Source organism: Ranitomeya imitator, chromosome 8, assembly GCF_032444005.1.
Source record: "Ranitomeya imitator isolate aRanImi1 chromosome 8, aRanImi1.pri, whole genome shotgun sequence".
Classification (NCBI taxonomy): Eukaryota; Metazoa; Chordata; class Amphibia; order Anura; family Dendrobatidae; genus Ranitomeya; species Ranitomeya imitator.
In genome coordinates this window covers 118,410,458-118,438,088 of record NC_091289.1, presented here as the reverse complement: position 1 = coordinate 118,438,088, position 27,631 = coordinate 118,410,458, and the positions used below count along the sequence as shown (strand labels likewise).

The following is a 27,631-nucleotide window of genomic DNA, read 5'->3' as shown; positions in this document are numbered from 1 at the left end:
TTTTACAGTACCATATAACGGTTGTTATTTTGGTTAGATTTTCCAAAAAATGAGGAAGTCTGATGGAAGAGCCCGTGGGCGGTGGTTGCCAGCTGGTACTGATGGTGGTGGTGGTGCATCTGGTGGTAGTGGCAAAAGCACAATTGCACCAAAGGCTGGAGGTGTTGAGCCAGCGTCATCGTCTGGCTACACAAAGCTTCGAAGGCTCCCTTATCTGGGAGTAGGAAAAACGCTTTTAAAACCAGAGCAGCAGGAAAAAGTTTTGGCTTTCCTTGCTGACTCAGCTTCTAGCTCTTTTGCCTCCTCTTCAGAAAGTTCCAAATATAAAAGCAGCGAGTCGTCAGTGGATGCTCCTGGTCAGGAACAAGACATTTCCTTGTGTCCTTCACCCAAACCAAAAGTGAAGGATGTGTCAGGCGACACTACAGGTTACTCCATGGAGCTCTTTACACATACAGTGCCTGGGTTAGAAAGGGAAATTGTTAACTGCCCATTACAAGATGAATCAGACATGGAGTGCACTGATGCACAGCCGCAGCAAGATTATTATGCTCAACAACGAAGAAAGAAAAGCACATCCACACCGCTGCTGATCGTCAGATTCAAATACCTCCAACCCCTTCAAGCCAAGACAAGCCGAAATACTGCAGCCCCATAAATCCTTTAGGTGCAGCTCCCAAAATACAAGTTCATAAGACAGTCAATAGAAAGAAAATGGAGCGCACTCACCGGAATAAAAAACGTAAATCCTTTATTCGGACATCCAAAATCCAGCAAAGAGAAAAGTGGAGACAAACGGACGACGGCCGTTTCGTGCAAAACTAGCACTTCAACGGGTCCTGACGTTAGCAGGAAGCAGGGAGCGTTCTTTTACCTGTGTAGTTCTCATTACTCCTCCGAGTACCATAACGTCATAGCGGGTGCAATACCCATGTTTCTCAAGTAATAGTGAGTTTGGCAGCCATTGGGGAAAGAGGGTGCCGCTGCCAGTAGCTCAGAAGCGGAGGAGGATGACCCGCAGCAGCCATCTACATCGCAACAGCTGTCATCTGGCTGGCCCGTATCAGGCCAAAAACGTTTGTCAAAAGCAAAAACAGTTTTAGGACAGCGTGGCCATCCGGAGAAAGTAGCACAGCGTGCAATGTCTGAAAAGGTATTCCATAGTAGGAAGAGTGTAGTGTGGCAATTTTTTAACCAAGATCCGAATGATCAAAAGTTATCTGTAAGAAATGCTCAAAGACCTTTAGCAGAGGGCAGAATCTTCAAAATTTAAATACAACGTGCATGCTTAGACATTTAACCAGCATGCACTTGCAAGCCTGGAAAACTACCAAACGTCCCGTACCGTTGCTGCACCTGCTCAGAATGAAGGTAGTCAGCAACGCTACATTGCTTCCCTCACTGTAAATGTGGAGGTATCGTCGCAAGGCCAAAGCAGTCAGGGAATCATAAGTTTATTGGTAGGAAACACTGTATGTAGGCCAACATCAAGAATACCATCACCAACCCTCTCTCAATCCGCCATGTCCACCACAACCACCGCTAGTTCCACCGTATGCAGCTCTCCAGTCCAGCTCACCCTACAATAGACTCTCGTTAAGAAAAGAAAGTACTCATCCTCTCATCTGCGTAAACAGGGTTTGAACGCCCACATTGCTATACTAATCTTGTTAGAGATGATGCCCTACCGGTTGGTTCAAAGCGAAGCTTTCAAAGACCTGATGGCCTACGCAGAACCACGCTATGACCTACCCAGTCGGCACTTCTTTGCGAGAAAAGCCATCCCAGCCCTTCACCAGCATGTCAAAGACCGCATTGTCCATGCACTGAGGCAATCAGTCAGTGGAAAGGTGCACGTCACAACAGATGCATGGACCAGTAGGTATGGCCAGGGACGTTACGTGTCCATCACGGCGCACTGGGTTAATGTGGTGGATGCACTGTCCACAGGGGACAGCCATAGTGGGACAGTTCTGAGTAGCCCACGGTCTAGGTAACAGTTGGTTGTAGGCATTCGTCCCCCCCTCCTCCTCCTGAAGTGAAAGCTCGTCGACAGAGTGCAGTCGCACGACCACTCCATCCGCAGCTGCCAGTGTTGCACACGAGGTTTCCCATTTTCGAACAGCTAGTGGTAAGCGTCAGCAGGCTGTGTTACAAATGAAGTGTTTGGGCGACAACAGACACCGCAGAAGTACTGACCGAGGACTTGCAGCAAGAAACTGAGTCATGGCTGGGCAGTGTACATCTTGAGGCAGGCAAGGTAGTCAGTGATAACGGAAGGAATTTTATGGCTGCCATAGCCCTTTCAGAACTTAAACACATACCTTGCCTGGCTCACACCTTGAACCTGGTGGTGCAGTGGTTCCTCAAAAATTATCTGGAGTTACCGGCCCTGCTCCTGAAGGTGCGAAGACTTTGCTCGCACATCCGCAGGTCGCTCCTACACTCCAGTCGTATGCTGGACCATCAGCGATCTCTGAATCTTCCCCAGCACTGCCTAATAATGGACGTTGCAACAAGGTGGAACTCCACACTGCACATTGTTCAGAGGCTGTGTGAACAGAGGCGTGCTGTAATTAATTTGTGGGAGGATACACATACACAGGCAGGCACTTGGATGGCAGACATGGAGTTGTCTGGTGTGCAGTGGTCGAAGCTACAAGACCTCTGTCAAGTCCTTCAGTGTTTTGAGGAATGTACACGGCTGGTAAGTGCAGACGACGCCATCATAAGCATGAGCATCCCACTAATGTGTCTGCTGATGCAAAGTTTGTTGCTCATTAAGGAGCTAGAATCTGGAGCCGAGGAGGAGGGAAGCCTTGATGACAGTCAGCCATTGTCTGCTCAGGGAACTTTCCTGGACGAGGTGGCGGATGAAGAGGAGGAGGAGGAGGAAGGGGATGAATATTTATGGGAGGAGGATGCTTCTCAGGGGCAATAGAAACTGGTGGCATTGCAAGGTCAGGTACAGGGTTTTTGCGGGACACAAGTGATGTTGATTTGCAAGAAAGTGCTCCTCAACCCAGCACAAGCAGTGAATTGACACCTGGAACATTGGCCCACATGGCTGAGTATGCCTTGCGTATCCTAAAAAGGGACCCCCGCATTATCAAAATGATGACCGATGACGATTACTGGTTGGCCTGCCTCCTGGATCCACGATATAAAGGAAAATTACAAAATATCATGCCACATGAGAACCTTGAGCAAATATTGGCTACGAAACAAGCATCTCTTGTAGACCGTTTGGTTCAGGCATTCCCAGCACACAGCAGCAGTGATGGTTCTCACACGAGCCATAGGGGGCAACATGGCAGAGGTGTTAGAGGTGCACAAATCCGAAGTGGCGTTGGACAGAGGGGTTTTATGACCCGGTTGTGGAGTGATTTCGCAATGACTGCTGACACGACAGGTACTGCTGCATCAATTCAAAGTGACAGGATACAGCATTTGTCCAGTATGGTTACGAACTACTTTTGCTCCCTTATCGATGTTCTCCCTCACAGGTCATTCCCCTTTGTGTTGTGAATTCTGCTCTTGGGCTCCCTCCGGTGGTTATAAGTGGTAGCGCTGCTGTCTTTGGATCGCAGCATTCATCAGGTGTGTCCACTTATTGCAATTCGGACTGGGCTATTTAGTTTTGCTTGACCCTTTAGTCAGTGCCAGTTGTCCATTGTTCCTGGAGGATTCACATTCCTTCCTGGTCTCTCCTGCTTTGCTGTTCATTTCAACAAAGATAAGTTCTGGCCTTGATTTTTGCAGTCAACATGCTGTGGGCCTTATTGTTCAGTTCTTTTCCATGTTTTGTCTTGTCCAGTTTGGTCTGTATAAGGATTTGTTTAGCCAAGCTGGTATCTCTGGAGATGCAGATATACCCTCCATGCCTTTAGTTAGTTGTCGAGATTTTGTATTTTCTGTGGTGGATATTTTTTAGTGTTTTAATACTGACTGCTTAGCACTCTGTCCTATCCTTTCTATTTAGCTAGTATGGCCTCCTTTGCTAAATCCTGATTTCAGTCTGCGTATGTTATTTCCCTCTCCTCTCACAGTCAATATTTGTGGGGGGTTGTCTATTCTTTGGGGATTTTCTCTGAGGCAAGATAGTTTTCCCTTTTCTACCTCTAGGGTAATTTAGTCCTCCGGCTGTGTCGAGATGTCTAGGAAGTGTTAGTACATTCCACGGCTACTTCTAGTTGCGGTGTTAAGTTCAGGGTCTGCGGTCAGTACAGGTACCACCTTCTCCAGGGTACGTCTCATGCTGCTCCTAGGCCACCAGATCATAACAGTACAACTGGCCGCCAATGAGTTAATTGCATCTCAGAAGAAGGGAGGAAAGGTTTTGAGCAATTTTTTTTTCCTCAGCCTGTTTTGTCTTTTCCTCCCTCTTAATCTCTGGGTGGCTGCGGAACCTAGTAATAACATGAATGTTCAGGAGTTAGTCTCTCGTGTGGATCAGCTTGCTGCTAGGGTACAGGGTATTTCAGATTATATTGTTCAGACTCCTGCCTTAGAACCTAAGATTCCCACTCCTGATTTATTTTTTCGTGACAGATCCAAATTTTTGAGTTTCAAAAATAACTGTAAACTGTTTTTTGCATTGAGACCCCGGTCCTCTGGTGATCCCATTCAGCAGGTTAAAATCATCATTTTCCTGCTGCGTGGTGACCCACAGGATTGGGCATTTTCCCTGGAATCAGGCAATTCTGCTTTGCTTAATGTTGATTCTTTCTTTCAAGCATTGGGGTTATTGTATGATGAGCCTAATTCTGTGGATCAAGCTGAGAAGATCTTGTTGGCCCTGTGTCAGGGTCAAGAAGCGGCAGAATCGTATTGCCAGAAATTTAGAAAATGGTCTGTACTGACTAAATGGAATGAGGATGCCTTGGCGGCAATTTTCAGAAAGGGTCTTTCTGAATCTGTTAAAGATGTTATGGTGGGGTTCCCCACGCCTGCTGGTCTGAATGATTCTATGTCTCTGGCCATTCAGATTGATCAGCGCTTGCGCGAGCGCAGAGTTGTGCACACTATGTCGTTATCTTCCGAGCGGAGTCCTGAGCCTATGCAGTGTGATAGGATAGTGTCTAGAGCTGAACAACAAGGATTCAGACGTCAGAATAAGTTGTGTTTTTACTGCGGGGATTCTGCTCATGTTATTTCTGATTGCCCTAAGCGTACCAAGAGAATCGCTAGTTCCGTTACCATCAGTACTGTACAACCTAAATTTCTGTTATCTGTGACCCTGATCTGCTCATTATCGTCATTTTCTGTCATGGCATTTGTGGATTCAGGCGCCGCTTTAAACTTAATGGACTTAGAATTTGCCAGACGTTGTGCCTTTGCAGAGTCCTATTCCTTTGAGGGGCATTGATGCTACACCGTTGGCTAAAAATAAACCTCAGTTTTGGACACAGCAGACCATGTGCATGGCGCCAGCCCATCAGGAAGATTGTCATTTTCTGGTGTTGCATAATTTGCATGATGCTATTGTGCTCGGTTTCCCATGGTTACAGGTGCATAATCCGGTATTAGATTGGAAATCTATGTCTGTGATTAGTTGGGGTTGTCAGGGGGTTCATGGTGATGTTCCTTTGATGTCAATTGCCTCCTCCCCTTCTTCTGAAATTCCTGAGTTTTGGTCTGATTTTCAGGATGTATTTGAGGAACCCAAGTCCAGTTCCCTTCCACCGCACAGGGACTGGGATTGTGCTATTGACTTGATTCCAGGCTGTAAGTTCCCTAAGGGCCGACTTTTCAACCTGTCTGTGCCAGAACATGCCGCCATGTGGAGCTATGTTAAGGAGTCTTTGGAGAAGGGGCATATTCGGCCATCTTCTTCACCATTGGGAGCAGGTTTTTTTTTGTTGCCAAGAAGGATGGCTCCTTGAGACCCTGTATTGATTATCGCCTCTTGAATAAGATCACGGTCAAATTCCAATACCTTTGCCTTTGCTTTCTGATTTGTTTGCTAGGATTAAGGGGGCTAGTTGGTTTACTAAGATTGACCTTCGAGGGGCATATAATCTTGTTCGTATTAAGCAGGGTGATGAATGGAAAACTGCGTTTAATATGCCCGAAGGCCATTTTGAATACCTTGTGATGCCATTCGGGCTCTCTAATGCTCCATCTGTGTTTCAGTCCTTCATGCATGATATTTTTCGGAATTATCTTGATATATTCATGATTGTATTTTTGGATGATATTTTGATTTTTTCAGATGATTGGGAGTCTCATGTGCAACAAGTCAGGATGGTATTTCAGATCCTTCGTGGTAATGCTTTGTTTGTGAAGGGGTCTAAGTGCCTCTATGGAGTACAGAGGGCTTCTTTTTTGGGCTTCATTTTTTCTCCCTCATCTATAGAAATGGATCCGGTTAAGGTTCAGGCCATTCATGATTGGATCCAGCCCACATCCGTGAAAAGCCTTCAGAAATTTTTAGGCTTTGCTAATTTTTATCGCCGTTTCATTGCAAACTTCTCCAGTGTGGTTAAACCCCTGACCGATTTGACCAAGAAAGGCGCTGATGTGACGAATTGGTCCTCTGCGGCTGTTTCCGCCTTTCAGGGGATTTTCTCTGAGGCAAGATAGTTTTCCCTTTTCTACCTCTAGGGTAATTTAGTCCTCCGGCTGTGTCGAGATGTCTAGGAAGTGTTAGTACATTCCACGGCTACTTCTAGTTGCGGTGTTAAGTTCAGGGTCTGCGGTCAGTACAGGTACCACCTTCTCCAGGGTACATCTCATGCTGCTCCTAGGCCACCAGATTATAACACCTTTGATTACTGGGCATCGAAATTAGACACCTGGCCTGAATTGGCAGAATATGCATTACAGGAGCTCGCTTGCCCTGCTGCAAGTGTGCTATCAGAAAGAGTCTTCAGTGCTGCTGGTTCAATACTGACCGAAAAAAGGATACGTCTGGCTACCCAGAATGTTGATGATCTAACCTTCATTAAAATGAACCAATCATGGATTTCAAATTATTTTGCCCCACCTTCCCCTGCTGACACGTAGCTTGCCTGAAAAATGTCTTGCTTTTGGCCTCCTCTTACTGACTTCTCCAATTCCTTCATTTGCAGCTACTGAATGTCCACCAAAGGCCATTTTTATACCTCCCTAAATGGGCTGACTCCCCCCACAGGGCCGTGGTCACCACCTGGCGCAAGCACCCGTGTGAGTGCCGTTTTCCTGGACAGGTGGGTGGGCCCACTCTTGGGTGATGGCATTGGCACAGGGTCCCTCATAGTACAATGAAGTGTCTCTGATGGTGGTGGTGCACAACCAACGTCAGACACACCGTTGTAATATGAGGGGCCCTGTGCCAGTACCGCCGCCCATGAGAGAGTGTTCCCCCCCTGCTCGAACAGTGCTCTACCACTTGCAATACTTACCTCTCCCTGCTCCACCACTGTGTAGTCTGTGCTGTTAAATCCTTCAATGGCACTGCCAATACAAATTTGTTTAGATGATAGTTAAAATATACAGGGGCCCTGGCCTCCATTTAGACCAGTTAATACTTTGCGCCTAGTACCACTGTCTGCTACTCAGCAGAGGAGCCCACCCCTGTACCTAACTATACCACCTTTTTAGTCCTGTTACCAATTTTGAACTGCATTTAGCCTACTTTATTATTTGGGCCTACTAATTATGTCTGCCACTCATTACAGTTTTCCTCCACTGAACAAAGCAATGCCACCTGTTTAGTCCTGTTACCAATTTTGAACTGCATTTAGCCTACTTTATTATTTGGGCCTACTAACTGTGTCTGCCACTCATTACAGTTTTCCTCCACTGAACAAAGCAATGCCGCCTGTTTAGTCCTGCTACCAATTTTGAACTGCATTTAGCCTACTTTATTATTTGGGCCTACTAACTGTGTCTGCCACTCATTACAGTTTTCCTCCACTGAACAAAGCAATGCCGCCTGTTTAGTCCTGTTACCAATTTTGAACTGCATTTAGCCTACTTTATTATTTGGGCCTATATCTGTGTTTCCTCCTCATCCTGCCCATTGCCCAGCCACTGCTAGATGAGTCTGCTGGTACATTGACCCAGACCACTACATTCCCCTTGCACTCTACACAGCCAGAATCTGACCCTGCTGAAAGTCAGGTTCTCCTTCCTGCATACTATACCACCTTACACGGGGACAAAGAGGAAGGTGCAGATGAAAGTGCAGGTTCCTTCATCAGGTGGGGGGCATACTCATTGGCGACGTCACTGGCACAGGGCCCCTCATAGTACGCAAAAGTGTCTCTGCCAGAGGGAGGCGCCACCCACTGTCAAACACACCACCATATTATGAGGGGCCCTGTGCCAACGATTGGGCCCCCCCTACTTGCTTAGGATAACAGCACTTGCAAAGTTGAAATACTTACCTCTCCCTGCTCCACCGCCATGACGTATTCTGTGTTTCCTGGGCCCACGAAAATCTTGAGCCAGCCCTACCCCCCCACAACTTTAGCTAAATTACCCCCAGTTTTTAATGGCTAACTATTATTATAAAGTAAATTAAGATTGACAAGCTTAAGTAATAAGAATTGATGTTTTTGGCATTAAAATAGGCACTGTAGGTGTTTTCCTGTCCTCCACTCACTGCCGACTTTGATTCCCCATTGACTTGCATTGGGTTTCATGTTTCAGCCGGCCCCCGACTTTTCAAAACAATCGGACGATTTCACCCGACCCGACTTTTGACAAAGTCGGGTTTTGCGAAACCTGACTCGATCTGAAAAAAGTAAAAGTCACTCAAGTCTACTTGTGAGCATAGACGGTACACCTCACTGATGGCACACTGGATTAACATAGTAGAAACTGGGACCCAGTCAGACCTTGGGATGGAACATATCCTCCTGACACCAAGGATTGAGGGCCCTACTTCAATCTGGGTTGCCTCACAGTCTACAGCTCCTGCACCTACTCCTCCTCCTCTTCAGCCTCCATTACTGGAATGAGCACATCAGTCAGAAGCTGGAAGCACTGCAGTACTGTCTCAGCCAAGCGGCAACAGGCTTTGCTGAAGCTAATGTGCTTAGGTGACAAACCGCACATTGCTGAAGAGTTGTGGACAGTGCTGAAATAGCAGTCAGATTTTTGGATGACACCACTGAACCTACAGCCAGGCATGGTCATGTGTGACAATGGCTGAAAACTGGTGGCAGCTCTGATGCAAGGTGAGCTCACACACGTACCTTGCCTGGCCCATGTGCTTAACATCATCGTTCAACATTTTCTCAAAACCTACCTGGAGCTGCCAGATTTGCTAGTGAAAGTACACCACCTGTCTGCCCATTTTAGAAAGTCAGCTACAGCTTCAGCCGCATACTTGCTGTGCTTCAGCAGCGTTTGCAGCTTCCGGCTCACTGACTGGTGTGTGATGTCCCCACACGTTGGAACTCTACACTGCATATATTGGAAAGGATTTGTGAGCAGAAGAGGGCAGTTGTTGACTACCAGCATCAACAAGGCCATCGTTATTCAGTTCAGACTCCACACATAAGACCTCAGGAGCGGACATGGATGTCAGAAATATGTACCATCCTTCAAAACTTTGAGGACTGCACCAAGATGGTGAGCGGCGATGACACTATAATTAGCGTCACCATCCTGATTCTCTGCCTTCTGAAAACCTCTCTGCTCACAATTAAAGAGGATGCATTGCAGGCGGAGCACGAGGACATGGAGCAAGGAACCATGCAGTGTGATTACACACAGCCCAGCCTCATGTTGTCCCAACATGGATCAGTAGACAATGAGGAAGAGGAGGAGGAGGAAGAACAAGAGCTGCTTTCATGCCCTATAGATGGTACTACAGCATGGATGGCTTGAGGACAGGGAGAAGGAGGACAGCATGGTCAGTTGTCCTGTTGGTAAGACCACGGAAGTCTTGCCTGTTAGCAGTCTGGCATGAATTGCTGACTTTATGTTGCGCTGCATTTCCCGTGACCCTTGCATTATTACAAGGAGAACTTTCAGTCTCTTCTTCCAGAGGCAGACAGGTGTACTAAAATTGTGCACTGCCACAGGGCCCTTGTAGTGGAATTACTAAAACATTTCCATCTGAGAAAGCTAGCAGCAGACGTCAGAGTTTGTTGTACAACCAAGGAGTACACTCGAGAGAGACAGAAGTACAATCCAGCACAGGGAGGGGAACAATTGGCAAAGTTCTGGGACAGTTTTCTCAGACCCTCCCATTGTGCCAGCTCAAAGGCAAGGGGTACTGAGGGAGTACCTTGCTGATCGTACAAACGTCCTCCGGGATTCCTCTGTGCCATTTAATTATTGGGTATCCAAGCTGGACATGTGGCATGAACTTGCTCTCTACGCAATGGAGGTCCTGGCCTTCCCTGCTGCTAGCTTTCTGTCAGAGCTGGTTTTTAGTACAGCTGGCAGAATTATAACTGATAAGCGCATCCGCCTGTCAACTGAAGATCCTGACAGGCTGACTCTTATAAAAATTAACAAGTGCTGGATTGGGCAAAACTTCTGTACTCCACTGAATGAAAACAGAGAAACATAACTTCAAATACTTAGCCTTTATTATGGACATGTATTCTTATGCACCTCTTCACAACCACACATGGGTAAACGCTTGCTGATTTTTTCTTTTTGGTGTTATCCTCCTCCTTATTCTTATCCTCATCATCCACAACCACTACAGCACCAGGGTGAACGTATCCGTGATGCAAAAGTCACTCCATTTTGCAGAGGGTGATGCGCCCTCTGCTGGATGAACTCATATGAACTCGAGCCTGGGAACTTTTCAGAATATTTTCCCATGCTCAAGTTCATATGAGTTCATCCAGCAGAGGGCGCATCACTGCGACTCGCGGTAACTACAGTACATTCCCCTGCATTCCATTCATTCACCAAGTTTTACAGTCAGGAGCACTGCTGCATTAGCAGAGCTCCTGGGTGTAAAATGATTTAACCCCTTCAGATGGATTTACAGCGTGGGACAAGACTGTAACGACGGAAGGTATGGAATATTGTTGTTTGTTTTTTTTTTACTTTATTTCAGGTGACAAGGGTCTTCAGGTGGATTAAGAGTATAATAAAATATTAAAACACCATGTGTCTTTATTTCATTAAAATACTTTTTAATAATGTGTGTGTGTTTTATTAACCATTTCATACCATTGAATTAATAATGGATAGGTGTCATAATTGATGCCTCTCCATTATTAACCTGGCTTAATGTCACCTTACAAAAGCAAGGTGACATTAACCCTTCATTACCCCATATCCTACCGCTACAGGGGAGAGGGAAGAGAGAGGCTAAGTGCCAGAATAGGCGCATCTTACAGATGTGCCTTTTCTGGGGTGGCTCGGGGCAGATGTTTTTAGCCAGGGTGGGGGGGTGGGACAATAACCATGGTCCCTCTCTAGGCTATTAAGATATGCCCTCAGTCACTGGCTTTCCCTCTCTAGCGGAGAAAATTGCGCGGGAGCCCACGCCAATTTTTTCCGGGATTTAACCCTTTAACCCCTTTCTGACCTCGGATGGGATAGTACGTCCGAGGTCAGAAGCCCCGCTTTGATGCGGGCTCCGGCGGTGAGCCCGCATCAAAACCGGGACGGGACATGTCAGCTGTGCATTTTAGTGCTCGCCCATCAATATTAATATTATTTTAATTGCCTTCATGCTGTTTCTGTACAATTAGTGATAAGTGATAATGAACATACCTAGACAAACTGGTGCTTCTCCCCAGACACCATTCATGCACTGCACATTCTTGTTTCCTTTAAGAAGATAATAATTTTTGCATTTGTATTCAACAACTTCACGAGTTTTATAGTTATTTTTTCTAATATCCACTGTGTCTCCAAATTGTACAGTTGGTGGTGGACCACACTGATCTCCGATTTCTGAAAAAGAAAAAACAATTAAGCAATTTAAACATGTGAATATATCACTGGTAAAACAAAAAAAAAAAACACATAATGTTTGTTGTCTCCTCAGTGCCACAGAATTTACCTAAGGCTACTTTCACACTTCCGTCTTCTGGGCTCCATCGCAATCCGTCGTTATGGGCAAAAAACGGATCCTGCAAATGTGCTTGCAGGATGCGTTTTTTGCCCATAGACTTGTATTAGCGACGAATCGCGACGGATGGGCACACGTCGCATCCGTCGTACGACAGATCCATCGTGTTTTGGCGGACCTATCAGATTTTTCATTTTTTGGCATAGAAAGGGTTAGTCAGTCACCTAGAGGTGGAGATTGGAAGAAACAATTAGCACTGCGGGAAGCCTTTTGGATTCTGACTTTAGACACTAAACATCCACATGGTATGAATTACAGGAATGACCTTTTTTACATATATTGAACTAACAGATAGACCTTGCGGGAATTTAAAGTATATATTTATGCAATTTCAATGTATTTGAAATAGGAGAAAAAAGTCTTCTTATGTGTGTTTAGCTGCAGCTTTTTTGAATGTAATTGATTGCTATGTCTGTGATTGGTTCCTTGCTATATATAAACCTGTTCATCTATATGGTATTAGTTCCTATGACTAAGGGCGCCGTGGTGCGCCAGAAACGCGTCAGGCAGAGAGAGTCTCTCTCTTTTCTAATATTGTTTTTTAAAATGCTTCAATAAATTTTGGATATTTTACTTACACTGGATGGACGTGCTGGATATTCCCTTTTTCTTTCTTCCACTTCAGCTGAAATCACCAGCAGGTACGGCACCCACCAGCTACATTCAATTGTAACGGTTTACAGATGCATGTCTCGGCGTGTCAAGCTCCTAACCTTCCCTCTCCCCCCTCCTTTTTTCTTGAATGTTTATGCAGTGATTTGGAGCTCCGCTGAAGTTTTTTGTTTTTTGTTTAATGTTCATATTTGTTTATATATTTGCTTGATCACATGGATGGTGCCACAGTATAGACTATCATTCATTCCGTTGCAAAACTTTTGTGTCTGGGAAACGCAGCAACTAGCACACAAGTGTGGTTTACTCATATATACTGTGCATTCTTTCACTCCATTATGGATTCCCGCATGGCTAAATTAGCCTCAGTGTTTGACAACACAGATGGTATTTCTGCACCACCTAGTGAGCTGAAAGATCTCCTTTCAAAATTAGAGAAATTCTCTCAGCAAGAAATACGCACCTGGTGGGACCACAATACTTTAAAGAAATATGTTGAAAAAGAAATGATTCCCAGGGGATTGCGTATGAAAAAATCTCCTACTTATATTTTTTCTGATAAATTTCTCTCTGAATGGAATATGATCCTCTCCCAATGCTCACTAAAACTTATGAGTTTGATCATATCATATGAAGAAATCAAACTTCACCAACTTAAGGTGGACATTGATAATACCAATAATGAACTTTCTAAATATACTGACCAGCCTGATTTTGATATGCTCTCCAAAAAGATGACTGATCATTTAAAAACTATGGAGGATTCCTTCATAAAAATGAAAAAATCTAAGTTCAATAGAGACTCTTTTGATTATAAAAATGACAAAGTGTATTCATGGAGGAAACGGATTGATAATACACCCAAGCCTATACTCAGAAATCAACCTCATTGGCGTCAATGTGAATATGCACGTAGAAAATCTGTGTCTTTTTCTTCATCGGAGTATAATCCATCAGATTGTGAAACAGATGCGTCTTTCTCCAGTGCAGATGCCAGACATGTTCACAGCACTGCTATGTCAAAAAACGCAGGAGGAGGAGGGGGGGCAGGAGAGCCCGCAAGAGACGAATTGAGAAGATATCCCAGGAGGGAAAGGAAACGCAGATATCAGTATTGAGTCAGCATCTGGACAGTGTTATAATTCTGACTCCCACCATTCTATCCTCTACACAAATTGAAACATTGGCTAAAGGTTTAAACTTTGTTCCTACTGGCAATTTCAATCTATTCAAAACTATCAAAGATGTCAATAAATTTACTCGTCTTCTTACTGTCAAAAGACATTTTTTTTTCAGACAATCAAAATGACCTCATTTCTGGCAGAAAAAAATCATATTGTACCAGGGAAAATAATGCGTCTCTTTCCTTTATGGAACAATGTACTTTACTCACTTTAACTTCTCTTCAGGAAGAAAATTTTGCCGAGAATAAAATAAAGGACGAGGATGTGCAGGTGCTTTCATCTAATTCGGCATAATATCCCCTCCAATCAAGGGTTCCTGCCTTAGACCTTTTTCAGACTCTGGTCGAACAAGATTTGAAAAAATTACATGCTGAAACCCGGAGTGCTAATCATCGAAGTAACCTGAGTAGAGACCAATCTCAGGCTGTTAGAGATTTACAACGTAATTACAACTTGACAGTCCGCCAGTCAGACAAAGGTGGCTGTATAGTAGTCATAGACACTGCTTTGTATTGTAAGTTGATAATGTCTATGATACAGGATACTAGCACATATACTTCTTTAAGATCTGACCCCACTTTATCCTTTAAATATGACATGACTGAAATACTCAATAAAGCACAGAGATTGGGGGTTATCAGCAATAAGATTTACAAATGGCTACTGCCTGAACATTCAATTACTCCCATTTTCCATGGGCTCCCAAAAACGCATAAAAACGTTTTTCCCCCACCGTTACGACCTATAATTTCTGGGATGGGTTCCCTTAATGAAAACCTCAGTCATCTGATCGATGAGTATCTCCAACCTTTGATCCCAAGAATTCCAGGGTACCTTAAAGACACCTCAACAGTTTTAAAGGTTTTTGATACTTTTCAATGGTGTCATAATTATTCTTTTGTAACTTGCGATGTCACAAATTTATATTCATGCATTCCCCATTCTTTGGCTATGACAGCAATTGAACATCATCTAAGTAAGTATAGTAGCTATTCAGATTCATTGAAATGGTTCATTCTTGCGTCTCTACATTATTTACTAAAGCATAATTTTTTTATGTTTCAAAATGAGTACTTCATCCAGACCATGGGTGCTCCTATGGGGTCTAAATTCTCCCCATCTTTAGCCGTTTTATTTATGGCATGGTGGGAAGAAACCTACATATTCACAGATGATAATCCATTTCTCCCATACCTTAATTGGTGTGGGAGATTTGTGGATGATATTCTGCTAATTTGGCAAGGGGGCGTGACTAAGTTTTCTGATTTCATGCTCTATTTGAATAACAACAAGTGCAACCTGCGTTTCACCAGCGGCATTCCATCGCACGAGGTTTCATTCTTGGATGTGCTCCTTACAGGCAGCAATACAACATATAGGGTTAATACTTCACTTTATAGAAAAGACAATTCTGGAAACACAATCCTGATGTCTTCAAGCGCACACCCTCGACATACCATTCATGCCATTCCTAGGGGTGAGCTCACGAGAGCGAGAAGAATTTGCTCTAGTGAGGAAAGTTTCCACAAGGAAAGTCATCTTATTTCTAATAGATTATTTGATAGGGGATATAAACAATCCAATATAAGACATGCATTCAGACATGTTTCCAAAATTCCACGTGCTGATTTATTGTATTCTGACAATGAAAATGCAAGTGCCGCTCCTGAAACGCAGATTACTTTTTCTACCGCTTATAGCAGTCAGTACTAGAGTTGAGCGACCTTGACCTTTTTAGAGTCGAGCCGGGTTTCGCGAAACCCGACTATCTCAAAAGTCGAGTCGAGTGGAATCGGCCGATTATCGCAAAAAGTCGGGGATCGACCGAAACACGAAACCCAATGCAAGTTAATGGGGGATCATAGTCGGCAGTGAGTAGAGGCCAGGAAAACATGTACAGAGCCCATTGTATTGGCAAAAACATCCATTCTTGCTACTGAAGCTTGTCAATCGTAATTTAGCTTATAATAATTGTAAGGCATTTGAAATTGGGGGTCATTTGGCTAAAGTTGTGAGGGGTAGGGCTGGTTCAAGTAATTAGTGTGCCCAGTAAATCTGGACCACGTCACGGCAGTGGAGCAGGGAGAGGTAAGTATTTCAACTTTGCAAGTGCTGTGATCCTGAGCAAGCAGGGGGGGCCCACTCGTTGGCATTGGCACTGGCACAGGGCCCCTCAAAGTACAGCGGTGTGTTTGCACGGCGGGGGCGCCTCCCACCGGCAGCAACACTTTTGCGTACTATGAGAGGCCCTGTGCCAGTGACGTCGCCAACGAGTATTCCTCCCCCCACCTGATGAAGGAACCTGCACCTTCATCTGCACATTCCTCTTTGTCCCCGTGTAATGTGGTATGGTATGCGGGAAGGGGGACCTGACTTTCAGCAGGGTCACAATCTTGCAGTGTAGCGTGCACGGGGAATGTTGCGTTATGGGTCAATGTACCAGCAGACTCATCTATCACTGGCTGGGCAATGAGGATGAGGGGGAAACAGATATGGGCCCAAAGAATAAAGTGGGCGAAATGCAGTTCAAAATTGGTAACAGGACAAACCAGGGGGCATTGCTTTGTTCAGTGGAGGACAACTGGAATGAGAGGCTGACACAGAGAGTAGGCCCAAATCAGTAAGTATTCTAAATGCAGTTCAAAATTGGCAACAGTAGTAAACCGGTGATATAGAAGGGTTAGTAGTTTGCCTTTAACTACCTTGCCTTTAAGTGCCTTTTGCCTTTAAGTGTTAGAATTACTAGAATCTGTTGACTCAGTAGTCTGACGGTCTCCTCCTCAAGGAGACTGTACTTCTTATCATGTATGTTCTCAATAGTTAGTACAACATATTCTGGGTTATGGTAAATAAAGTATGACCCTGGGTGATGGTGGGGGCTACATGAGTTACATTGAAATGCATTATGTGTAAATGGTATAAAACATTGCTTTGGCCTTTTATATATCAGATAAAAGTGACTTGCTCACAGGATATGTGTGAGGTGTCTTTTTGTCTCCAAGCGCTCTTGTAAAATGACGGGCGTAACTCCACAATTTGGTCTCACTGGTGATCTGTCAGCTGACATTTGGGTCAGAACGAAAAACAGCTATGACAGTTTTGGCACCCGACCGGGGCCGTGTATCCAGCCTATTCGGAATCCGTATGGGGGAGCTTCTGGGAGATTGGAATGCAAAACACCAGCTGCAGCAAGGTGAGAAATGTTATTCTTACAAACCTGTTTTGCACCTGCAATCTCTCATCTGGATCTCTCCATACCTCTGAGTAAAAGGCTGCGAGCATGTTTCAAAGAATCCACATCACCAGTGAGTTTTGTGTTTTGTCTATTTATGTCCGTATGAGAGTTGAATAATAGAGTTATAGGATGATAATTGTTATCTGTATCATTTGTCAGTATCCTAATTGGTTGTGTATTTGCGTAGTGTGTAATACAGAGCTGGGATAGACTCTGTGCAGTGTTGTTATTTTGGTCATTTTGGATTGGCAGTACATTATATGAAGCTGTATTTTGTATAAGGCCGTGGTTTTTGTTGTTTGGCAAAAAAGAAAAAAAAGAGCATGAACCGCACATCCCAAAATCATACGTTGATCTAAAGCCGCTAGGCAAAAATTAATATAACTGAATATGAGGTTTTCAGTTTAACATTCTGATCAGACTGTATGAAGCCCACTGCCACTTCACGGCAAACCTCGTAGTGCGTCCTATCGCCCTAACGGAGCGGAGCCGTGCGGCGCCCACCGCCACAGCGGCCATGCACCAGCAGGGCGGACGGCCTGTTGCCCCACAGCACCCATGCTGCGAGACTGAGCCCCCATGACTCCAGACCGCGCCGCCCCACCAGCACAAAGCCACAGCAACAATGGCCGCCACACAGCACCAACACCAAAATGAAAGGAGCACTTAAACTCACCTTCCTCCAGCTCTTCAGTGAGAGCCAAAATGGGCTAGACCCCTAACTTTGCAGTGTCCTGCTAATTAAAATCACCTGTGCCAAATGGGAGGAGTGCTGGTCCAAGAAGAAGACTAGAACATGCTTTGCAAAAAAGAAAAAAAAGAGCATGAACCGCACATCCCAAAATCATACGTTGATCTAAAGCCGCTAGGCAAAAATTAATATAACTGAATATGAGGTTTTCAGTTTAACATTCTGATCAGACTGTATGAAGCCCACTGCCACTTCACGGCAAACCTCGTAGTGGGTCCTATCGCCCTAACGGAGCGGAGCCGTGCGGCGCCCACTGCCACAGCGGCCATGCACCAGCAGGGCAGACGGCCTGTTGCCCCACAGCACCCATGCTGCAAGACTGAGCCCCCATGACTCCAGACCGCGCCGCCCCACCAGCACAAAGCCACAGCAACAATGGCCGCCACACAGCACCAACACCAAAATGAAAGGAGCACTTAAACTCACCTTCCTCCAGCTCTTCAGTGAGAGCCAAAATGGGCTAGACCCCTAACTTTGCAGTCTCCTGCTAATTAAAATCACCTGTGCCAAATGGGAGGAGTGCTGGTCCAAGAAGAAGACTAGAACATGCTTTGCAAAAAAGAAAAAAAAGAGCTTTTTGCAAAGCATGTTCTGAAGGTGAGTTTAAGTGCTCCTTTCATTTTGGTGTTGGTGTTGTGTGGCGGCCATTGTTGCTGTGGCTTTGTGCTGGTGGGGCGGCGCGGTCTGGAGTCTTGGGGACTCAGTCTCGCAGCATGGGTGCTGTGGGGCAACAGGCTGTCCGCCCTGCTGGTGCATGGCCGCTGTGGCGGTGGGCGCCGCACGGCTCCGCTCCGTTAGGGCAATAGGACCCACTACGAGGTTTGCCGTGAAGTGGCAGTGGGCTTCATACAGTCTGATCAGAATGTTAAACTGAAAACCTCATATTCAGTTATATTAATTTTTGCCTAGCGGCTTTAGATCAACGTATGATTTTGGGATGTGCGGTTCATGCTCTTTTTTTTTTCTTTTTTGCAAAGCATGTTCTAGTCTTCTTCTTGGACCAGCACTCCTCCCATTTGGCACAGGTGATTTTAATTAGCAGGAGACTGCAAAGTAAGGGGTCTAGCCCATTTTGGCTCTCACTGAAGAGCTGGAGGAAGGTGAGTTTAAGTGCTCCTTTCATTTTGGTGTTGGTGCTGTGTGGCGGCCATTGTTGCTGTGGCTTTGTGCTGGTGGGGCGGCGCGGTCTGGAGTCTTGGGGACTCAGTCTTGCAGCATGGGTGCTGTGGGGCAACAGGCCGTCCGCCCTGCTGGTGCATGGCCGCTGTGGCGGTGGGCGCCGCACGGCTCCGCTCCGTTAGGGCAATAGGACCCACTACGAGGTTTGCCGTGAAGTGGCAGTGGGCTTCATACAGTCTGATCAGAATGTTAAACTGAAAACCTCATATTCAGTTATATTAATTTTTGCCTAGCTGCTTTAGATCAACGTATGATTTTGGGATGTGCGGTTCATGCTCTTTTTTTTTCTTTTTTGTTGTTTGGCCTTAAAGTGCTTTCAGAGTGTCAGTGGACACTGCTGCAGTTTTTGTTATATAGAGTTGTGTTAATTCCAAAGTGCAAAATAGGCAGGCTGTGTGAACCTTGTATGTCTATGAGAACTCTGAATGAGATAAGAGGTGAGTAAATGAGTATAAGGAATAAACATAAATCCCTGATTGATTAGGGGTTCCGTTAGGTGTGGTCCTCTGTTTGTGACAGAAGACATTATTCAGCGCAGTTTGAGCTGAATTAGGTGGAGTGATTGAGATAAGGGATTTTCTTCTTGTAAAAATCAACTGAAAGTGAAAGGAAAAGAAACAACAATCCCTGAATGAGCATGTATGTATGAGTGATCACATAAGTATCATTACTTATCTAACTGTTGTTAATTGTCCAGGATGAATGAGTTGTGGATATTTTTAATGTACATTTAATTTACATCTGAGATTCAGTGAAACCCGTGGTATATACGGTTTGACATTGGATAGGTTTCTATATGTGTTTTGGCCGAACGCGGTCAGAATCAGCTTATTCAAGTTATGCAGTGATCTGCCTGTATAGAGAAACTGTTTTTAATTCCGAGAGAATGAATGTTTTGTAGAGATTAAGTCTGAAAACTGCTGCATTCTGTTTCTGTGTGTGTAAGACTCACCAAGCTCTTATCAGCACGAAATAGCTGATGGGAGGGGTAAGCTAAGCCCCTGCGCGACTTGCTTGACATTTCTCCCTTTTGTGCTGTGGGCCAGAGGAAGGGGGGCCACATAGCTGCATTCTAAAGCTTCTCTGTCTTTGGTTTAGTACACGCTGAGAGATTTGTGTTTAAAGCAATAAGTACTGTAGGTATTGAAGAAAAAGGGAATGTTGTACAATTGAAGTTGGAAATTGAAAGTGAAAAAGGTAGAATTGTGCCTAGTATAGAGGAAAATTTGTAAGTGATTGAAAAGATTGGAAAAAGATTCTCCTGCTTCAAGTTGAGTGATTGATATATAGCAAATTGAGGATCAGCAGAGGAGGTAGCCAACTGCACGACTGATGTAATAGGTGGTGTAACCTGCTACAGTCAGCCTACGGCAAATTGGTGGTGTAACCTTGCCGTCCATGGAGCTGTGCTAGCCAGCTGATCTACCGGGTGGTAGGTGGTTTAACCTGCCCGCTAGAATCCTTTAGGTCTACCGAGTGGTAGGTGGTGTAACCTGCTCGCTAAATCTTGACACTCACTCTGACTTGTCACGTGTTGCAACCCTGGTTTAAGGCAAGGCACACTAAAAAAGGGCATTTTTAGAGGTGAGTGTCTGAGCGGATAAGTTGAAGCCATGGGCAACTTATTCTGTGTGCAATCAGGGCCCCCAATGGGATCCAGAACCGCTATAGAGATTGTAAAAGACAGAGAAGGAAAGGAAGCAGTAAAAGATGTGAGACCAATATTGAAACAGGCAAAAATGCCAGTGAGTGGATGGATGTTTGGACGTTCAAAAAGGCACAGACAAATGAGGAAAATAGCATGTGAGTAAATGGCGTCTGAGAGAGTGCAGCAGGACGGAAGTAAGGTGTATTATGAATGTTTTGATGCTTAAAAGTCAGACTATGACCGACACATTACTGCTACGGTCATGCCTTTGTATAACCAGAGACCAAGACAAGACAGATGGACTTGTAAACATTGCGGTCAGACAAACCCAGACTGGAGAAATACTTGTATGATCTGTGATGTAACCCAACCTAAGTGAATTACACTGAATCCTGTCCAGACAAGATCATGTATTGTAGTGACATAAGAAGCTGACACAGGATTGTGGTTAGTGGGTAGTGGGGACATTAACTTTTGGGAGTAAGCTGACAGTAATCCTTTTGGGAAGGAGCTGTAGACCAGCATGTCATGTCACCCCCAACCGGTCATCTAGTTACCCCCACCACCAGAGAACCAACCACATCAGGTAGTGTAAGACAGATACAGGAGTATTATCCCTGGAAGCTCTCTGACTAGCTAGCTACGCTAAAATAATTGGCTGACCCTGAGAACAAACCTTTCCCATTTTACAGACAAAGACAATATGATGGACGTATAAGTGCACCTGAGCAGACCTAGAGAGTTGGTGAGCACCAAAGCAGGTGACGTACTAGGATGCAAATTAAGACTTTTACAGATGTGACTAAAGGAGAGAGAGTAGAGATGTTCTCTGGACGGTTACAGCTGAAATGGGCAGACATGGGGTACAGTTCAGTAAACCCACTCAATGTTAAAATATTGGTAAATACATTCATTGACGGTATGACAAAAGGCTTATGAGACGCAGTACAGACAGCCAGACCTAAATGGAGAAATGTAGATCCAAAGACCTCCTAAAGGTTGCTAAAGGAGTTGAAGAAACTAGGACAATAAGACGACGTGTCATGTATGCTGGAACACAAGGAAAACAGTAGAGACGTAGTAAGGGACCTAAGGACTTAGAAACAGTGAAGTGCTGGAATTGTGGAGAAATTGGACACTCAGACCAATCTTCCACCTCCTTCACCTTCAGACTAGGAAACTGACAACCCAGTGACAAATGTGTGCCCTGTTCTTGTCCCCTCCGGACCTGGTCCTGCCTTGATGACCACCATACCAATGCTGGGAGGGAAATAGACAGAATTCTTGACCGACACTGGGTTCCCCTGACACTTACAGAATAGTTCATGACTAACGAGCTATTAATGATGTTACAGTGAGTGTGACATCAACTGTCCCTAATACACACACCGTACGGTCACAAATCCCAGCGACATCAAAATGTTTCACAGTTATTGATTTGGCAAATGCATTCTTCTCTGTACCACTGCACTCTGACTGTCAGTATCTTTTGTCTTTCACTCACGAAGGTAAACAATACTGTTGGACGGTCCTCCCACAAAGGGGGAAAGAACTCCCCAACCATCTATTCAACAGCGATGGTAGGGATTCTTGAGCAGTGGCAACCACCTCATCCACAGATTGTACTATTACAGTACGTGGATGACCTCTTGCTCTGCTGCCCGGACCAGATGTCCGGAAGCTACAGTTTCCTTGCTGTGTTTTTTTTTTTTTGGCAGAAAAGGGTTGCAGAGTCTCACGTGACAAATTACAGTATTGCAAACAAAAGGTGACATTTTTAGGACATTGTATTGCTGAAGGTACAAGACACCTGACTGAAGACAGAAAACAGGCAATACAAATCTCCCTTTACCCAGGTCACACCAGCATCTACGCACTTTTCTAGGTTTGGTGACCTACTGTAGGCCTTGGATAAGGTCTGCTTCACAAATGATGCACCCACTCTATGACTGTTGCCATCAGAACCCTACAATCTCACTCAAGAAGCAATTGACTCCTTCCACTCTCTCAAGCTGCTCATTGTGTCAGACATTCCAAACTATGATCAGCCATTTTTCTTATTTTTCACAGAGCAGGGTGGACATGCTTACTAGCACAATTAGACCCAGTGATTAGAGGGTCTCCTACATGAGTCTGTGCTGTAGGAGCTGCTGTATTACTGAAAGGCATGTGAAATCACACTGACTTTTTCTTTTTGACAATTTGTTCCCTGTTATGAAAGGTAATTCAGTATCACAATGGACATAGAGGTCAGCGCACATACAGTGACCTGGCAATAACCCAAAAAAACAAGAACGAGCTCTGAGACGTGGGAACTCTGTTGACCGCAATCCCTAATCCTCTCCAACCACACTAAAGGCAGCCGTGGATTGCGCCTAACGCTCCCTATGCAACTCGGCACGGCCTGAGAAACTAGCTAGCCTGAAGATAGAAAATAAGCCTACCTTGCCTCAGAGAAATACCCCAAAGGAAAAGGCAGCCCCCACATATAATGACTGTGAGTTAAGATGAAAAGACAAACGTAGAGATGAAATAGATTTAGCAAAGTGAGGCCCAACTTTCTGAACAGAGCGAGGATAGGAAAGGTAACTTTGCGGTCAACACAAAACCCTACAAAAGCCACGCAAAGGGGGCAAAAATACCCTCCGTACCGAACTAACGGCACGGAGGTACACCCTCTGCGTCCCAGAGCTTCCAGCAAGCAGTAAAAAAAACAAATTGACAAGCTGGACAGAAAAAAACAGCAAACAAATAGCAAAGAGGAACTTAGCTATGCAGATCAGCAGGCCACAGGAACGATCCAGGAGGAAACAGGTCCAATACTAGAACATTGACTGGAGGCCAGGATCAAAGCACTAGATGGAGTTAAATAGAGCAGCACCTAACGACTTCACCACATCACCTGAGGAAGGAAACTCAGAAGCCGCAGTACCACTTTCCTCCACCAACGGAAGCTCACAGAGAGAACCAGCCGAAGTACCACTTGTGACCACAGGAGGGAGCTCTGCCACAGAACTCAAAACAGTACCCCCCCCCTTGAGGAGGGGTCACCGAACCCTCACCAGAGCTCCCAGGACGACCAGGATGAACCATATGAAAGGCACGAACAAGATCGGGAGCATGGACATCAGAGGCAAAGACCCAGGAATTATCTTCCTGAGCATAACCCTTCCACTTAAATAGATACTGGAGTTTCCGCCTTGAAACACGAGAATCCAAAATCTTCTCCACAATATACTCCAACTCCCCCTCCAACAAAACCGGGGCAGGAGGATCAACAGATGGAACCATAGGTGCCACGTATCTCCGCAACAATGACCTATGGAATACGTTATGTATGGAAAAAGAATCTGGAAGGGTCAGACGAAAAGACACAGGATTAAGAACCTCAGAAATCCTATACGGACCAATAAAACGAGGTTTAAACTTAGGAGAGGAAACCTTCATAGGAATATGACGAGAAGATAACCAAACCAAGTCCCCAACCCGAAGTCGGGGACCCACACAGCGTCTGCAATTAGCAAAACGCTGAGCCTTCTCCTGGGACAAAGTCAAATTGTCCACTACATAAGTCCAAATCTGCTGCAACCTGTCCACCACAGTATCCACACCATGATAGTCCGAAGACACAACCTGCCCTGAAGAGAAACGAGGATGGAACCCAGAGTTGCAGAAAAACGGTGAAACCAAGGTAGCCGAGCTGGCCCGATTATTAAGGGCGAACTCAGCCAAAGGCAAAAAGGACACCCAGTCATCCTGATCAGCAGAAACAAAGCATCTCAGATATGTTTCCAAGGTCTGATTGGTTCGTTCGGTCTGGCCATTAGTCTGAGGATGGAAAGCCGAGGAAAAAGACAAGTCAATGCCCATCCTACCACAAAAGGCTCGCCAAAACCTCGAAACAAACTGGGAACCTCTGTCAGAAACGATATTCTCTGGAATGCCATGTAAACGAACCACATGCTGGAAAAACAATGGCACCAAATCAGAGGAGAAAGGCAATTTAGACAAGGGTACCAAATGGACCATCTTAGAGAAGCCTGACTGAAGAAAATGACTGACATCTTTTGAGAGATGGGAAGATCTGAAATAAAATCCATAGAGATATGTGTCCAAGGCCTCTTCGGGACCGGCAAGGGCAAAAGCAACCCACTGGCACGAGAACAGCAGGGCTTAGCCCGAGCACAAATCCCACAGGACTGCACAAAAGTACGCACATCCCGTGACAGAGATGGCCACCAAAAGGATCTAGCCACTAACTCTCTGGTACCAAAGATTCCAGGATGACCAGCCAACACCGAACAATGAACCTCAGAGATTACTTTATTCGTCCACCTATCAGGGACAAACAGTTTCTCCGCTGGGCAACGATCAGGTTTATTAGCCTGAAATTTTTGCAGCACCCGCCGCAAATCAGGGGAGATGGCAGACACAATTACTCCCTCTTTGAGGATACCCGCCGGCTCAGATACACCCGGAGAGTCGGGCACAAAACTCCTAGACAGAGCATCCGCCTTCACATTTTTATAGCCCGGAAGGTATGAAATCACAAAGTCAAAACGGGCAAAAAACAACGACCAACGAGCTTGTCTAGGATTCAACCGCTTGGCGGACTCGAGATAAGTCAAGTTCTTATGATCAGTCAAGACCACCACGCGATGCTTAGCTCCTTCAAGCCAATGACGCCACTCCTCGAATGCCCACTTCATGGCCAGCAACTCTTGATTGCCCACATCATAATTTCGCTCAGCAGGCGAAAACTTCCTGGAAAAGAAGGCGTATGGTTTCATCACCGAGCAATCAGAACTTCTCTGCGACAAAACAGCCCCTGCTCCAATCTCAGAAGCATCAACCTCGACCTGGAACGGAAGCGAAACATCTGGTTGACACAACACAGGGGCAGAAGAAAAACGACGCTTCAACTCTTGAAAAGCTTTCACCGCAGCAGAAGACCAATTGACCAAATCAGCACCTTTCTTGGTCAAATCGGTCAATGGTTTAGCAATACTAGAAAAATTGCAGATGAAGCGACGATAAAAATTAGCAAAGCCCAGGAACTTTTACAGACTTTTCAGAGATGTCGGCTGAGTCCAATTATGGATGGCTTGGACCTTAACAGGGTCCATCTTGATAGTAGAAGGGGAGAAGATGAACCCCAAAAATGAAACCTTCTGAACACCAAAGAGACACTTTGATCCCTTCACAAACAAAGAATTAGCACGCAGGACCTGAAACACCGTTCTGACCTGCTTCACATGAGACTCCCAATCATCCGAGAAGATCAAAATGTCATCTAAGTACACAATCAGGAATTTATCCAGGTACTCTCGGAAGATGTCATGCATAAAGGACTGAAACACTGATGGAGCATTGGCAAGTCCGAGTGGCATTACTAGATACTCAAACTGGCCCTCGGGCGTATTAAATGCAGTTTTCCAGTCATCGCCTCGCTTAATACGCACAAGATTATACGCACCACGAAGATCTATCTTGGTGAACCAACTAGCCCCCTTAATCCGAGCAAACAAATCAGATAACAATGGCAAGGGGTACTGAAATTTAACCGTGATCTTATTTAGAAGGCGGTAATCTATACAAAGTCTCAGTGAACCATCCTTCTTGGCTACAAAAAAGAACCCTGCTCCTAATGGCGACGATGACGGGCGAATATGCCCCTTCTCCAAAGAATCCTTCACATAACTCCGCATAGCGGCGTGCTCAGGCACAGATAAATTAAACAGTCGACCTTTTGGGAATTTACTACCAGGAATCAAATCGATAGCACAATCACAATCCCTATGCGGAGGTAGGGTATCGGACTTGGGCTCATCAAATAAATCCCGGTAATCAGACAAGAACTCAGGAACCTCAGAAGAGGTGGATGATGAAATAGTCAGAAATGGGACATCACCATGTACCCCCTGACAACCCCAGCTGGACACAGACATGGATTTCCAATCTAATACTGGATTATGGACTTGTAGCCATGGCAACCCCAACACGACCACATCATGCAGATTGTGCAACACCAGAAAGCGAATAACCTCCTGATGTGCAGGAGCCATGCACATGGTCAGCTGGGTCCAGTACTGAGGCTTATTCTTGGCCAAAGGCGTAGCATCAATTCCTCTCAATGGAATAGGACACTGCAAGGGCTCCAAGAAAAACCTACAACGCCTAGCATACTCCAAGTCCATCAAATTCAGAGCAGCGCCTGAGTCCACAAATGCCATGACAGAATACGATGACAAAGAGCAGATCAAGGTAACGGACAGAAGAAATTTTGACTGTACCGTACCAATGGTGGCAGACCAAGCGAACCGCTTAGTGCGCTTAGGACAATCAGAGATAGCATGAGTGGAATCACCACAGTAGAAACACAGCCCATTCAGACGTCTGTGTTCTTGCCGTTCAACTCTGGTCAAAGTCCTATCGCACTGCATAGGCTCAGGTTTAAGCTCAGGTAATACCGCCAAATGGTGCACAGATTTACGCTTGCGCAAGCGTCGACCTATCTGAATGGTCAAAGACATAGACTCATTCAGACGAGCAGGCATAGGAAATCCCACCATGACATCCTTAAGGGCTTCAGAGAGACCTTTTCTGAAAATAGCTGCGAGCGCACCTTCATTCCACTGAGTGAGTACGGACCACTTTCTAAATTTCTGACAATATACCTCTATTTCATCCTGACCCTGACACAGAGCCAGCAAATTCTTCTCTGCCTGATCCACAGAATTAGGCTCATCGTACAGCAATCCGAGCGCCAGGAAAAATGCATCGATATTACTTAATGCAGGATCTCCTGACGCAAGAGAAAATGCCCAGTCTTGAGGGTCGCCACGCAAAAAAGAAATAACGATCCTAACTTGTTGAACTGGGTCACCAGAGGAGCGAGGTTTCAAAGCCAGAAATAGTTTACAATTATTTTTGAAACTCAGAAATTTAGTTCTATCTCCAAAAAACAAATCAGGAATAGGAA

The 27,631-nt window shown here is 45.2% G+C and overlaps 1 protein-coding gene across 2 annotated transcripts in view; it reads right to left on the bottom strand.

The window, feature by feature from the left end:
• Window positions 1-27,631, bottom strand: part of LOC138647923 (complement factor H-related protein 4-like) — an 804,152-nt gene that overhangs the window by 418,563 nt on the left and 357,958 nt on the right. For both annotated transcript variants that reach the window (XM_069737286.1, XM_069737287.1), the window contains exon 6: window positions 11,680-11,862. In XM_069737286.1, coding sequence (XP_069593387.1) covers window positions 11,680-11,862 — 183 coding nt within the window. The remainder of the gene's footprint in view (window positions 1-11,679; window positions 11,863-27,631) is intronic.